Source organism: Bos taurus, chromosome 17, assembly GCF_002263795.3.
Source record: "Bos taurus isolate L1 Dominette 01449 registration number 42190680 breed Hereford chromosome 17, ARS-UCD2.0, whole genome shotgun sequence".
NCBI classification, from domain to species: Eukaryota; Metazoa; Chordata; class Mammalia; order Artiodactyla; family Bovidae; genus Bos; species Bos taurus.
In genome coordinates, this window is record NC_037344.1 from 55,244,100 (window position 1) to 55,259,493 (window position 15,394).

At 36.7% G+C, this 15,394-nt stretch overlaps 1 protein-coding gene across 10 annotated transcripts in view; it reads right to left on the reverse strand.

Annotated features, from left to right (window-relative positions):
* The window catches only part of ATXN2 (ataxin 2), a 101,728-nt gene that overhangs the window by 65,260 nt on the left and 21,074 nt on the right, over positions 1–15,394 (reverse strand). For all 10 annotated transcript variants that reach the window (XM_015475521.2, XM_059876382.1, XM_024977720.2 and 7 more), the window contains exons 2-5: positions 6,957–6,993; positions 4,734–4,793; positions 4,193–4,264; positions 3,481–3,631 (exon numbers count right to left, since the gene is read on the reverse strand). In XM_015475521.2, the coding sequence (XP_015331007.1) occupies positions 3,481–3,631; positions 4,193–4,264; positions 4,734–4,793; positions 6,957–6,993 (320 nt within the window). The remainder of the gene's footprint in view (positions 1–3,480; positions 3,632–4,192; positions 4,265–4,733; positions 4,794–6,956; positions 6,994–15,394) is intronic.

A 15,394-nucleotide genomic window follows, 5' to 3' on the forward strand; every position in this document is an offset into this window, starting at 1 on the left:
AAACCAGCACGAAGAATCACTGCTTACATCCTACCTTCCTTTACTCAAGGAGATTAGAAATCTGAGTATGTGTTTAACACAAATAATGTTAATCTAAAAGCAGTACTAAATGACTTAATTTTCATAATTAATAAATCATCATGTAACTTACATGCAGAGTATATCATGTGAAATGCCAGGCTAGATGAATCACAAGCTGGAAAAAGATTGCCAGGAGAAATATCAACAACCTCAGATACACAGATGATACCACTTTAATGGAAGAAAAGTGACGACGAACTAAAGAACCTCTTGGTGACAGTGAAAGAAGAGAGCAAAAAAGCTGGCCTAAAACCCAGCATTCAAAAAAGTAAGATCATGGCGTCCAGTCCTATCACTTCATGGCAAACAGATGGGGAAAATGTGGAAACAGTGTCAGATTTCATTTTCTTGGGCTCCAAGATCAATGTGGATGGTGACTGCAGCCACAAAATTAAAAGACACTTGCTCCTTGGAAGAATAGCTATGACAAAACTGGACAGTGTATTAAAAAGCAGAGACATCACTTTGCCAACAAAGGTCTATATAGTGAATGCTACGGTTTTTCCAGTAGTCATGTACGGATGTGAGAGTTGGACCACGAAGAAAGCTGAGTGCCGAAGAATTGATGCTTCTGAACTGTGGTGTTGGAGAAGGCTCTTGAGAGTCCCTTGGACTGCAAGGAGATCCAACCAGTCCATCCTGAAGGATATAAACCCTGAATATTCATTGGAAGGACTGATGCTGAAGCTCCAATACTTTGGCCACCTGATCAAAGAACTGACTCACTGGAAAAGACCCTGATATTGGCAAATATTGAGGGCAAGGGGAGAAGGGGGCGACAGAGGATGACATGGATAGCATCAATGACTCAATGGACATGAGTCTGAGCAAACTCAGGGAGATAGTGAAAGACAGGGAAGCCTGGCGTGCTGCAGTCCATGGGGTTGCAAAGAGTTGGACACGACTTAGCAACTGAACAACAACAATAAATCATGCCAATTAATTATTCTTAAAGTTTTCTCTACAGTAATAGAATCTCCAAAACAATACTTTTATAGATGCAACTTCTGCCAGGATAGTGCTAAGAATCAGGACTAAGAGAACTGAAATCCTAAACATATGACTTGATACTGTTTTCAGAACACTATACACTGGACACAATTATATAATTCACTAAACTCCTACAGTCCTTAAATAAAATACCTGAAATTACTCCACTACTCAATGTTCTCATCAAGTAAACTATTATGTATATAGTAAAATACATGCATCCCCTAATGAATGTACTGAACACTATTAGAGCTATTGCTCTGATTTGGATTTTCTTGGCTTTCTACAATGAACACAATTTACCTAAGAAATAAAGGCATAATAAAATAATAAACAAAATAATAAAAATTTAACGACTAACTTTTTAGTTAGTCTTGATTGATCCTTTACAACGATCCTTTACAAGGATCAATCTTTTACATTGATCTTTTACAAGGATCAATGAATGGGACATAAATGTCTTCAAGTAGTATTTATCCTTTCAAACTTAGGAAATGTCAATTCTCTTTAAGAATACTAAAAAAGCATGTTATGAATGGTTTCGAGCTAAATGGCCTGGTACCCAACAGATCAGGGAACATCTGTTGCAGCCAATACTTTTTTCCCAGAGTGCTAAGTGCTAAACTCAACTAAAATTTTATTTTTCCTTTTGATTTATGATCCAAGTCAATTTTAAAATTTAAAACAGTGAAATATTTCAACAGTTTAAGTATAAATAATTTTGTGCTCCTAGGCATAAGCAACGGAGAAGGCAATGGCACCCCACTCCAGTACTCTTGCCTGGAAAATCCCATGGATGGAGGAGCCTGGTAGGCTGTAGTCCATGGGGTCGCTAAGAGCTGGACACGACTGAGCAACTTCCCTTTCACTTTTCACTTTCACGCATTGGAGAAGGAAATGGCAACCCACTCCAGTATTCCTGCCTGGAGAATCCCAAGGACGGGGGAGCCTGGTGGGCTTCCGTCTATGGGGTCGCACAGAGTTGGACACGACTGAAGCAACTTAGCAGGCATAAGTAAGATGAACTCCAAAGGCAATTACTAAAAAAGACTTGTTGGTACTTCCCTGGTGGTTCAGCGGTTAGGACTCTGCGCTTCCAGTGTTGGGCAACTAAGATCCCACGTGGCCCTAGCGGCCAAAAGACTTGTTTGCTTGTATGGGCCACTGAAGGACTCTTAGAGTTGTGAATCAAAGACACAATATAACTAATACAATTATGTAAAGTTTAAAAATAAAATAAAATTAGAAAAAAAAAAAAGTACCTTCTAAACAACAACAAAAAAAATTAAAAAAAAAAAAAACAAACAAAGACACAATATAAGAAGATACAAGATCAGAGCACAGTGCTTTCATCAACAATGCAAAAGCAGTTTCATAGTACCTAGAGCAGCTTGTTTCTGAAAAAGCAATCTATAAATAACTAAAGCTGAGAACCTTATTAAGAGGTCCAATAGAAAGGCTTTAACTTTCTGGTGGCTTGTAATTTGAAATAACAGTGTAGAAGTAGTATCAGTGTAACAATGAAAACAGTTGGTATAGACTGAATGATGAAAACAAAAAATTGTTATAAGCTGCAACAGAAATGACTACAAAATTTCAATGCCACTGCTGCCCTCCCCAACAAAAAATCTTTTAAGAGTTTTAGAACCAGTTTCAAAATCACCCGAGAGGCTTTCAATGTGTTACTGAACACTCAGCATTGCAAAAATAGCCCAACAGAGTCTTTCAATGTGTTATTGAACACTCATCATTGCAGAGTATGCTCTCCAAATGAGTGACAGCAATTCCCACATCTTCTTCCTCAACAGACACCTGAAATAGACTAAATTTTAACATAACTACATCACTACTTTCATATTCTTAAAATAGTCCCATACTCTGAATATTTCTTCCAATATACATGTTCTAGTCACATTTTTCAACTTCATTTAGACAATCATTTTCCATCCATAGCTCTCTGCCTTTCTCCTTTATTTCCGTGCTTTTGACTTCTTTCCAGATTAAAAAACTATTTATAGAACAAGCATAGAAAAACATACATAGTAATATTTAAGTATTATTTATAAACATTATAAAACTAAAAATATGTAAGCTAAACATTTAAGTTGAACAGGACAAGAAATTTTTAGTTGAGTACTATTAGTAGCATTGACAGTAAAACTTCAGAAAATTCTTCACAAACTTGTTTTTAATAGAATACAAGTCTTCATTATTTATCCTGCCCAAAGTACCAAGGAATATTCCTCTGAAGTTTTAAATATTTTCCAGCAAAAATGCATTTAAATTCCCATTTGCCTAATTTCTTTTTAAAAATAAAAAGAGAAAAAGGAAAATTCTGCCATCAGTATAGAATCTTTTCTTGAATAAATCTAATAAACCATGAAGCATATTTAGGAAATCAAAACTCACCTCTTCTTGCATAACTGGAGTCCATATCTTTAAACTGCACCACAACAAAGTCTGAACACTTGAACAAAATACTCTCCATTATTTCTTCACGTTTTGGCCCCGAACTGGATTCTGTACTTTTCTCATGTGCAGCATCAAGTACCAGATCACACTAAGGAGGAAAAAAAAAAATTAAAAACATTTATAAAATAAAATCCAACAGGAATTCCCTTACACATCAAGGTACTATTTCTTATATGCCTTTGGTAAAAAATTATCTCAAGAGATCCTTATAATCATACTGTTTTCTCAGTAATATGATCTAGTATTCCAATATTCTAAAATTCTCTCATCTAAAAGTTGGTCTTTGCTTCCATGGTTTGCCTTAAGCACAACAGCAGTAAAGAGGAAAACAATAAACCACTAGGACCCCTCTTCTAGTCCATAATGCTTGCAAAGGCCAAAATATTTTAATAAGCACAAAGAGCAAGAAGCTGTTCTGATTATACAAATATGTCTATAAAGTAATCAGTACTTGAAACCAAAGAGTAAAGTCATTCAAAGTGGTTTTAAGAAGTGCATTAAAGGTAATGTACGAAGCATGAAAATGTGACAAAAGTAACTGTCTCATAACTATAAATTGCTAAATCAGAAACTAATGGACACATGGAAACATACACACTAGTTGGTGATTCTCGGGGTTTTACATTATTTTTGAAAAAGTAAAAATTACCTTAGGACTGTATGTTTTAAAAACTCCTTCATATATACCTCCGTTTTTCACTTGTACTTCACATTTGGATCCCTAAAAACACATAATTAATTTATCAAAGAAACAGTGTGCAATGCAGTCATGGAAATAACTCCTTTCTTTCTACTTTTTTCATTCAATGTATTAGGTAATCACTGACAGAATAAAAAAATTTTAAAATATTAACAATACACTTAATTCTCAAAGTTCTTCACGAGGTCCTGCTCAGTCTGCAGTATAAGTTTAAACTGGGAAATTTAGTATTTTTAACTCTAGCTTATTAAATAACAAAATAATGCACTAAAGACAATCAACTAGTAATATTTTGTACACAGCAGACTTAACAAGATTGCTTTTACAGTGAGTTACAATGACTTGAATAGAGTTCTAATTTGTTTTCTACATCATCCTGATTAAACATGATCTAAGAAATGTTACTTTTATCATTCATTCACATTTAACTTCAAGAAATTATTTTATTCCACTCACAAGGCAGTTTCTCCCCAATACTCTGAAAACTTACAACAACTGATGTAAGAATATGAACCATCCTCATATTTGCATAGATTCCATCAAAAGAAATCTGTAATATTAAGAAAAAACATTATTGGCACTCATTATTTATCTCTCTATATATTACAGTTAACACTTCTTCTGTTACAAAATGTTTAGTTAGCTTTATACCTCATACTCATTAAAGGAAGATTTGGTTTACTACAATCTTTTCCTCCTTACAATGTATAAGTTTGCAAAGGTGAAATCAATCATACAAATTAACAGTGTTCTAACTATCTATGATATTTAAAAAAAAAAAAAAGGCAAAATTGGACTTCCATATATGAAGAAAGACATTCCATATATGAAGAAAGACAAAGTCATAGAACAGAAGACAGATCAGTGACTTAAGAGTAGGGATCACTACAAAGTGGCATGTGGGATTTCTGGAAGTAACAGAACTGTTCTATTATTTCGACCGTGGTGGTGGTTACACAATGTATACAACAAAACTCAAAGAACTGTACACTAAATAGGGTTAAATATACCTTACTAAATAAATAGGGGCGGAGGGGGAACCTCTGTAGAAGACCCTTGCCCATCTTTTCTCTTAGTAAATCTCAATCAATGATATTGCTCTAAGGTCTAATAAACCACATCACTTCTTATTACACACTACATAAGCACGTGTCCTGATTCTAAAGAAAATCTATATACAAAAAAGGCAAAGTCTCAAAAATTAGTGACAGCTTTGCATTTATTTCTTGCATTTTGTGGAACCTGTATCTTCTGGCCTTTGGGCATAGTTCAATTTCACTGATAAAGTTTCGGCATCTAAAACCATTTTCCAAAGGAGAAAAATGAAAGAAATAAAAGACAGCACATTATTTCTGAAAGAGATGGGAATACCAGACCACCTGACCTGCCTCTTCAGAAACCTATATGCAGGTCAGGAAGCAACAGTTAGACCTGGACATGGAACAACAGACTGGTTCCAAATAGGGAAAGGAGTACATCAAGGCTGTATATTGTCACCCTGCTTATTTAACTCATATGCAGAGTACATCATGAGAAACGCTGGGCTGGAAGCAGCACAAGCTGGAATCAAGATTGCCAGGAGAAATATCAATAACCTCAGATATGCAGATGACACCACCCTTATGGGGGAAAGTGAAGAGGAACTAAAAAGCCTCTTGATGAAAGTGAAAGAGCAGAGTGAAAAAGTTCGCTTAAAGCTCAACATTCAGAAAATGAAGATCATGGCATCGGGTCCCACCACTTCATGGGAAATAGATGGGGAAACAGTGGAAACAGTGTCAGACTTTATTTTTGGGGGCTCCAAAATCACTGCAGATGGTGACTGCAGCTATGAAATTAAAAGACGCTTACTCTTTGGAAGGAAAGTTATGACCAACCTAGATAACATATTGAAAAGCAGAGACATTACTTTGCCAACAAAGGTCCGTCTAAGTCAAGGCTATGGTTTTTCCAGTGGTCACGTATGGATGTGAGAGTTGGACTGTGAAGAAAGCTGAGCGCCGAAGAATTGATGCTTTTGAACTGTGGTGTTGGAGAAGACTCTTGAGAGTCCCTTGGACTGCAAGGAAATCCAACCAGTCCATCCTAAAGGAAATCAGTCCTGAATATTCACTGGAAAGACTGATGCTAAAGCTAAAACTCCAGTACTTTGGCCACCTCATGTGAAGAGTTGACTCAATGGAAAAGACTCTGATGCTGGGAGGGATTGGGGACAGGAGGAGAAGGGGACAACAGAGGATGAGATGGCTGGATGGCATCACTGATTCGAAGGACGTGAGTCTGAGTAAACTCCGGGAGTTGGTGTTGGACAGGGAGGCCTGGCGTGCTGCGTTTCATGGGGTCGCAGAGTCGGACACGACTGAGCAACTGAACTGAACTAAACTTATTTCAAAATCAAAACGCCAAAGTTTTGCCAACTATGGTCCTAGCGTTCCATTCATCTCATTAATCATTTTTATTTGCCTTTAGTCATTTGTAAAACAAATGAGTTATTATTAAGTATGAAAAATCAAAATACTATTTACAATAGTTCTGCATTTCACACATTATAAAACAGTTATAGCTAATAATCTTATGCTAAGCAGTACTAATCTATAAAGGTTATCTGAGATACAAGGCAATTTGGGGGGGGCCTTGGCTTTTGGTCTGTGGGATTTAGAAATCACATTTCCGTTACCAATTTTTCCAAACAAGTAACACTGAAATTACTCACCGTGGATTGAGGCAGTCCTTTGCTACTGTTTCGGCCTCTGAAAAGATTAAATATTTATGAAATTCAACAAGCTAAGCAAGCTAAAATATTTTTTCAAATTTAAAATACCTTATAATCCCATCCAAAAAAAATACACTATCTGTGGGGAAGGATCATCCAATGTGAAGTATAAGGGCTACCTAAGCATGACGCTTGCTGTGCTTTCCAGGCTCAGGGGCCTGCAACAGATATGGGTCAGAGAAGGGAGGAAGGAGGAAAGAATGTGACCATAATCAAAATTAAGTGAATAAAGTAAAAATTAAAACAACCTACTTACAGAAACAACCAATACCAAAAACAATAATCCCCTCTCCAAAAGTTAACCACTCTGTCATAAAAAACTACTCAGGAGCAAAATACAGATTATATTCCCAATTTAACTGACACACTTGACTAATGACATCAAGATACCTCCATTTTCCCCTCACCTCTTAAAATAGGTACTGTGTTTACAACTGCAGAAAAACATTTGAAAATAAGTTAAATCATTCAAAGCATCTTCATTTTAAATACTAAGTGCTCCTGTTAAGTCTATCTAAGTAGCAGTAATCAAGTCGCTCAGTTGTGTCCGACTCTGCGACCCCATGGATTATAGCCCACCAGGCTCCTCCATCCATGGGATTCTCCAGGCAAGAGTACTGGAGTGGGTTGCCATTTCCTTCTCCAGGGGATCTTCCCAACCCAGGGATCGAACCCAGATCACCCACATTGTAGGTAGACACTTTACCGTCTGAGCCACCAGGGAAGTCCAACAGCAAACCAAACCACTCTCCCTGCCAAACCACTCCCTCTGAAACAATGCAGTACACCTATGTCAGTTGTCAAGTAATTTCCAGTAATGTGGAGTCTATTATCAAGTAAATTTAGAGAACAAAATATACTGTAAGGCTTGCTCCAATGGAAAAATTAGCCCCTCTATTATGAAAAAAAAAAAAAACACAATAAAGTAAAATGTTATCAGCTCATAAGTATTACTCTTGAGGAAGAGTATTGCAATCTCATTCTAATAAAATAATCACAACACTCAAAACCACAAACTTAAAAACATTCAAAGAGAAGCACAATTCAGGTGAAAAAGCCTAGCAGTATGAATGGTGCCAATTTCCAGAAAAGCAAGATGGATATTAGTACTCTGAGGTCAACTGGTTTTGTTTCTAACTCTCATCTACCTTTTCCCATCTAGAAAATAACGTCTTTGACCAAATAACCTGAGATTACTTCCATTTTTATCATTTCTGCCTCTCACACAACACACATAAAGTCCTAAAGTTTAAGCAATTTATAAAACGTACTACAAACCAGACAGTATATAGTAAGCACCACGTCAAATCTCTCACCCCTACTTTACAGGTGAGGAAATGGAAACAGTAGCAATATGTCTTGACCAAAGTCATCTAGTTTATGAGCAAGAGCAGATATTTAAACCAGGTGATCCAAAGTATAGACTTTGCATTTCTAGGTTATGCTCCTTCTCTGAAATTGTATCACAAAAAATTAACTTGACAATAAAGCCTAGCCCAATCTCTGCATCTTTCAAAAGCCATCTAAATGTATTATGTTTTTCTGTTTATTTGTAGTCGGTAGCCAAAGGCTATAAAATGTCTAAGTATTACCATTTTATCTTATCCTAGTGGTCGCTGAGATGCTACAGTTAAAAGATTTAAACAAATGACACTAATTAAGTGCCCTTAAATTTATGCAGTGTACCCACAAGGCTACTTAAAACAGTTTAAAACATAAAATTCTACCCACAAGGCTACTTAAAAGAGTTTAAAACATAAAATTCCGTGATAGAAACCACATTTTTTTAAAAATTGAGTGCACACAGTTACATTTTTGATTAATAAAGAGCAACTGTTTTACCAATCCAGTTTACTCAGTAGAACAACCTGGTCAACAGGAAAATCATCAAAGACTCACAGTGGTATAAAGTGGTATAAAAGTATAGAAACTACTGATTTCCACTGCTCTACCAGGTGGCTGGACACCTAAAGGGGATGTTAGCATACAACAGTAGCATTCTCTGAAACCGATAAAAAGCCCACATTCATTCTTGTTTTTTTTCTTTTTGAATCCACTCAGATTATGGTTGACTTTTAGTTTTTTTTCCTTTGGTATTTCAGACAAGCATTCTAATATTTCATATAGTAAAAAAAAAAAAAAAAAGAAAGAATCTAAAAAAAAAAACCCAACCAAGATATTTTAGTTCTAAATATAAGTATAATGCAACAGATCAGATTTAGCAAATCAATAATATCCAGGATTTTAAATTTTCAACCGTCACTGAACATGAGATTAAAATGTGAATCAAAATACCAAATAAATATAAATATACAAAATAATAATAAAGAGCTTATATTGTTTCAAAATAATATAGTAGGGAGGAAACAGGGTTAAAAATGAAACAAGACTGGCATGAGTTGCTAACTGCTGAAGCCAGGTGCAGTGGTATGCAGGGGTTCATTATATCATTCTTTTTACTTTTCAAAACTTCCTTAAGTTAAAAAAGTCTTCTGACATGACACAAAGGGAGTCTGGATTCAATCAAGTGTATAGATCTTCCAATTTACAGAGACCACTGGGTAGTAGAGTAAATTAACTTACACCACGAGGTTACAAGTCAGTTAAATCCAGAATGTGGTAAATTTGACTCAACAGATGACACTTTGGCATGTCAAGAAAAAACAACGTAGAGGAAAAATTATTACACATTTGAAGATACACAATATGAAAAGCAAAATGTGTCTTCCCAATTTCAAAACTTATCACAGAGATTTTCCTGGTGGTCCAGTGGTTAAGAATTCGCCTGCATGTAAAACAGATAGCTAGTGAGAAGCTAACACAGGGAGCTCAGCTCAGTGCTCTGTGACAACCTAGAGGGGTGGGGTTAGGGGTGTGGGAGGGAGGTTCAAGAGGGACGGGATATATGTACACTTACAGTTGATAGATGGGGAAACAGTGTAAACAGTGTCAGACTTCATTTTTGGGGGCTCCAAAATCACTGCAGATGGTGACTGCAGCCATGAAATTAAAAGATGCTTACTGCTTGGAAGAAAAGTTATGACCAACCTAGATAGCATATTCAAAAGCAGAGACATTACTTTGCCAGCAAAGGTCCGTCTAGTCAAGGCTATGGTTTTCCAGTGGTCATGTATGGATGTGAGAGTTGGACTGTGAAGAAGGCTGAGCACCAAAGAATTGATGCTTTTGAACTGTGGTGTTGGAGAAGACTCTTGAGAGTCCCTTGGACTGCAAGGAGATCCAACCGGTCCATTCTGAAGGAGATCAGCCCTGGAATTTCTTTGGAAGGAATGGTGCTAAAGCTGAAACTCTAGTACTTTGGCCACCTCACGTCAAGAGTTGACTCATTGGAAAAGACTCTGATGCTGGGAGGGATTGGGGGCAGGAGGAGAAGGGGACGACAGAGGATAAGATGGCTGGATGGCATCACTGATTCGATGGACGTGAGTCTGAGTGAACTCCGGGAGTTGGTGATGGACAGGGAGGCCTGGTGTGCTGCAATTCATGGGGTCGCAAAGAGTCGGACACGACTGAGCAACTGAACTGAACTGAACAGTTGATTCACAATGTTGTACAGCAGAAACAAACAATATTGTAAAGAATTATTTTTGAAAACAAATAAATATAAGCTTAAAAAAAGAGAGACTCTGCCTTGCAACACAGGGGATTGCAGGTTTGGTCCTTGGTCCGGAAAGTAAGATTCTGCATACTGTGGGACAAAGCTAGCCTGCACACCACAACTAGAGTCTGTGGGGCACAAGGGAAGATCCTACATGACACAATGAAGATCCTGAGTGCCACAACTTAGCCCTGACCCAGCCATATAAATAATTTTCAAAACTTATCACATAACTAAAGAAATCAAAATAGTACGGTACTGGCATTAAGGACAGCTATAAAAATCAATGGCATAGAATAGAGAGCTGAGAAATAAACCCTCATGTTTATGGGCAACTGATCTTTAACAAGGGGAACAAGATCATTCATGGAAAATCTCTTTAACAAGTGATGCTGGAAAAACTAGATACTCACATGCAAAAAAAGATGAAGCTTTACCTTACACCATATATAAAAATGAACTAAAAAATGGGCCAAAGACCTAAATTTAAAAGCTAAAACCATGAAACTCTCAGAAAAAAACAAAGGGAAAATATTTACGGCCTTGAATTTGGCAATAATTTATTAACTGTGACTTCAAAGGCATACAATATTAAAAAATATATATAGGATTTCATCAAAATTAAAAACTTTTGGGCAAAAAACAGTATCAGCATAAAAAGACAATCCACAGAATAACAGAAAATACTTGCATATATCTCATAGGGGTTAATATCTGAACTACAGAGAGAACTCCTATAATTCAACATCAAAAAACAAATCTCCAAAGAAATTTATAAGTTGGCCAATAAGCACATGAAAAGATGTTAAACCTCACCATTAATTACGAAAATTCAAATCAAAACCACAATGAGCTACCTCTTCACTCCCACTACAATGACTATTACAAATAACCAACCAAAAAAAAAAAAAACACCCACAAAACCAAGAAAATAACAAGTGTTGACAAAAATGAGGAGAAATTGAAACCCCTGTACACTGCTTGTGGGAATGCAAAATTGTGCAGCTACTGTGGAAAATCGGAGAAGGCAATGGCACCCCACTCCAGTACTCTTGCCTGGAAAATCCCATGGACAGAGGAGCCTGGTGGGCTGAAGTCCAGGGGGTCGCTAAGAGTCGGACACGACTGAACGACTTCACTTTCATTTTTCACTTTCATGCACTGGAGAAGGAAATGGCAACCCACTCCAGTGTTCTTGCCTGGAGAATCCCAGGGACGGGGGAGCCTGGTGGGCTGCCGTCTATGGGGTTGCACAGAGTTGGACACGACTGAAGTGACTTAGCAGCAGCAGCAACTGTGGAAAATAGTATGGCAGTTCAAGGTGGGAAAAAAATCAAATGTTCACTGATAAATGGATAAACATAGTATGCTATCACCCATACAATGGAATATTATTCAAATGAAGTTCTGATACATTCTATAACATGAATGACTCTTGACAACACGAAAAATAAGATATACACAAAATGACAACTATTCCATGCTTCTAATTATGTGAGGTACACAGAATACTCAAATTCACAGACACAGAATACTCAAATTCATAGATACAGAAGGGGCTGTGGGAAAGTTGGAATTGGAAGCAAATGCTTAATATGCATAGGTATAAATACATTGAAAATAAAAAGAAAAGACAAGCATGCAAACAAGAAAGCAAGAGTGGCTATTCTAATAGTAGACAACATAGATGTTAAAATAAAAAAAGATACTAAAAAGGGACATTTTATAATCATAAAAAAGTCAATCCAACAGGAAGAAGAGTCATTCCTCCAGGACTCTGTATACCCTTTTCACATGAAGTATTGGGCCACTGGAGATGAACTCTTAACAGAAATTATCCGTACAAACCTGATCTCTTTCAGAGCCTTGCTCCTTCACCTATAGAGGGTGTCTCACGTTCCATTCTCCTTGTCATACTATCAACCTGACAACCGAATTCCAACTAATAAATGTGGAAGGAATGATGGAATTAGAGGGATACTATTTAGTAACCACCATAGTAGCAACTGTTTCAGGCTGAAATCACCAATGGATGCTAGTTTAATAAAGTATCAATAGAAACAGGATACTTATAAAGTCACAAAGTAACTCATCACAAGATACTGATTATGATAAAGTGAAAAATAACTTTATAGAAAAGGAACCCAGCATCATCAAGTGATTAAAATTAACAGCATGAGCAATGAGACAAACATACATCATGCACCTCCTCTCAGGCAATGAGAATACATGTTATCACTTCTGCAATATCTTTGCCAAAAATATATATAATCTGAATCTAATCATGAGGAAACCTAAGACAAACCCTAATGGAGGGACATTCCACAAAATAACCTGTAATACTCAAAAATTGTCAAATCATCAAAGACTAAGGAACTATACCAGATTAAAGGAGACCAACAAGGCATGACAATTGAACGTAACATATAATCCTGGATTAGTTCTTAGATCAGCTTTCTTTTGGAGTGCAGGGGTGGGCGGAGCTGTAAACAATAATACAAAACCAACTAGTAAAATCTGAATAAGATTGACAGATAATAATTTGGCACAATATTAATTTCCTTATTTTGACAACTGTACTGTAGTTTTGTAAGAATATCCTTGTTATTAGGATATACACTCAAGTATTCAGAACTAAGGGGCACCATGTCTCTCATGTTTAATAAAATTATTTAAATTTTACATTAAATACATATTTATACATTAATTTTAACAATAGAAAATGAAAAAATGGAGTGAGATGCTACTTGAGGAATACAGATGAAGGATACAGAAGAATTCTTTGTATAACTGTAACTTTTATTTATAAACAATTTTTTTAAATTATTAACTATGAGCTATTTATTAACTTCTACTTTAGTGTCCAAAGTGTCTGTACAATTCTGTAATAAACTTGCCCAGCCTTAAATGTTACCTTTTCAAGAAACCTTTCTTAGATTTATGTCATCCAATCAAACAGTGCTCTCTTTGCTAGACTGAAATTTATCATAATCTGCCCTGTAGTTAACAGGGAACCTATCATGCCCACTAACTCAGGGCCATCACCTGACAATATGGTGGTGGTGGTTTTTCAGTCACTAAGTCATTTCTGACCCTTTGCGACCCCATGGACTGCAGCACTCCAGGCTTCCCTGTCCTTCACTATTTCCCAAAGTTTGCTCAAACTCATGTCCACTGAGTTGGTGATGCCACCCAACAATCTCGTTCTCTGTCACCCTCTTCTCCTCCTGCCCTCAATCTTTCCCAGGACCACCGTCTTTTCCAATGAGTCAGCTGTTCATATCAGGTAGCCAGAGTGCTGGAGCTTCAACATCAGTCCTTTCATTGAATATTCAGGGATGATTCTCTTAAGGACTGACTGGTTTGATCTCCCTGCTGTCCAAGGGACTCTCAAGAATCTTCTCCTGCACCACACTTCCAAAGTGTCAATTCTTCGGCACGCAGCCTTCTTTATGGTCCAACTCTCACATTCATACATTCGGAAAAACCATAGCTCTGACTATAAGGACCTTTGCTGGCAAAGTGATGTCGTTTCTTTTATGCTATCTAGGTTTGTCATAGCTTTTCTTCTAAGGAGCAAGCATCTGTTGATTTCATGGCTGCAGTCACTGTCCACAGTGATTTTGAAGCCAAGAAAATAAAATCTGTTACCATTTCTACATTTCCCCCATCTAACTGCCATCTATTTGACAACATAATGTTTTTGTGTAGACCAGAAAATGATGCCTCCTCCAGGAAGTCACAGTCCCACACTAGAAAAAACCGTGCAGTCAGTAGTCAACGCCTTTGTAAAAATTAAGAGGTATCAGAAACAAATGTAGTCCCAAAAGGCATATCATATAGCAAAGAAACTCCTAGATTTCAACACCCACTTATGCCCTTGGCCAGGATATCTTCAATAAAATTAAACTGGAATAACCAATACTGGCAGACAGGATCTTGTCCATCCTTGTACCATTTACCAAAATCAGCACAGAGGAACTGTGCCTCATATATGATATATACAATACATATTTTGTGAATAAGCCCAGTCAAAAAAGAAAGAAAAAAAATGAACACGAACACTTTCAAAGTAAAGATCTTCCCCCAATTTATGATGAGATTATGTCCTGAATAAACCCACTGTATAAGGTGAAGTAAAAAATAAATGTATATACCTAGCCCACCTTAAAGGTACTCAAAGCATTTACATTAGTCTACAGTGGGACTCAATCATCTATCACAAAGCCTATTATATAATAAAGTGTTGAACATCTCACGTAACTTACTGAACACTGCCCTGAAAGTGAAAACCAGAGTGATTCTATGGGTACAGAATGATTTTAAGTTCTTACCACTTGTAAATTGTGTGGCTGACTAGGAGCTCAGCTCGATGCCACTGACCAACACCATGAGAGAGTATTTTACCACATAAAGCTAACCTGGGAAAAGATCAAAGTTCAAAGCAGGGTTTCTATTGACTGCTTACTGCTTTCACACCATCCTCAGTCAGGGATCATCTGTAATAATTCTTTAAATCAAATATCAGCGAACTACAGCCCACAATTTGTTCTTGTTTGGGCTTTTTGAGTAAATATGGTTTTAAGTTTTTAAAGGGTTTAAGGGAAAAAACAAAAAAAAGCCAAGAACAATATGCAATAGAGAAATTATATGCCTCATAAAAGGGGTCAGTACAAGCAAAATCTGCTGACCTCTGAACTGAAAAATATGGCTGCTATATCAATAACTGCAATATAAAAATGAAGTCTACTGCTGTTTC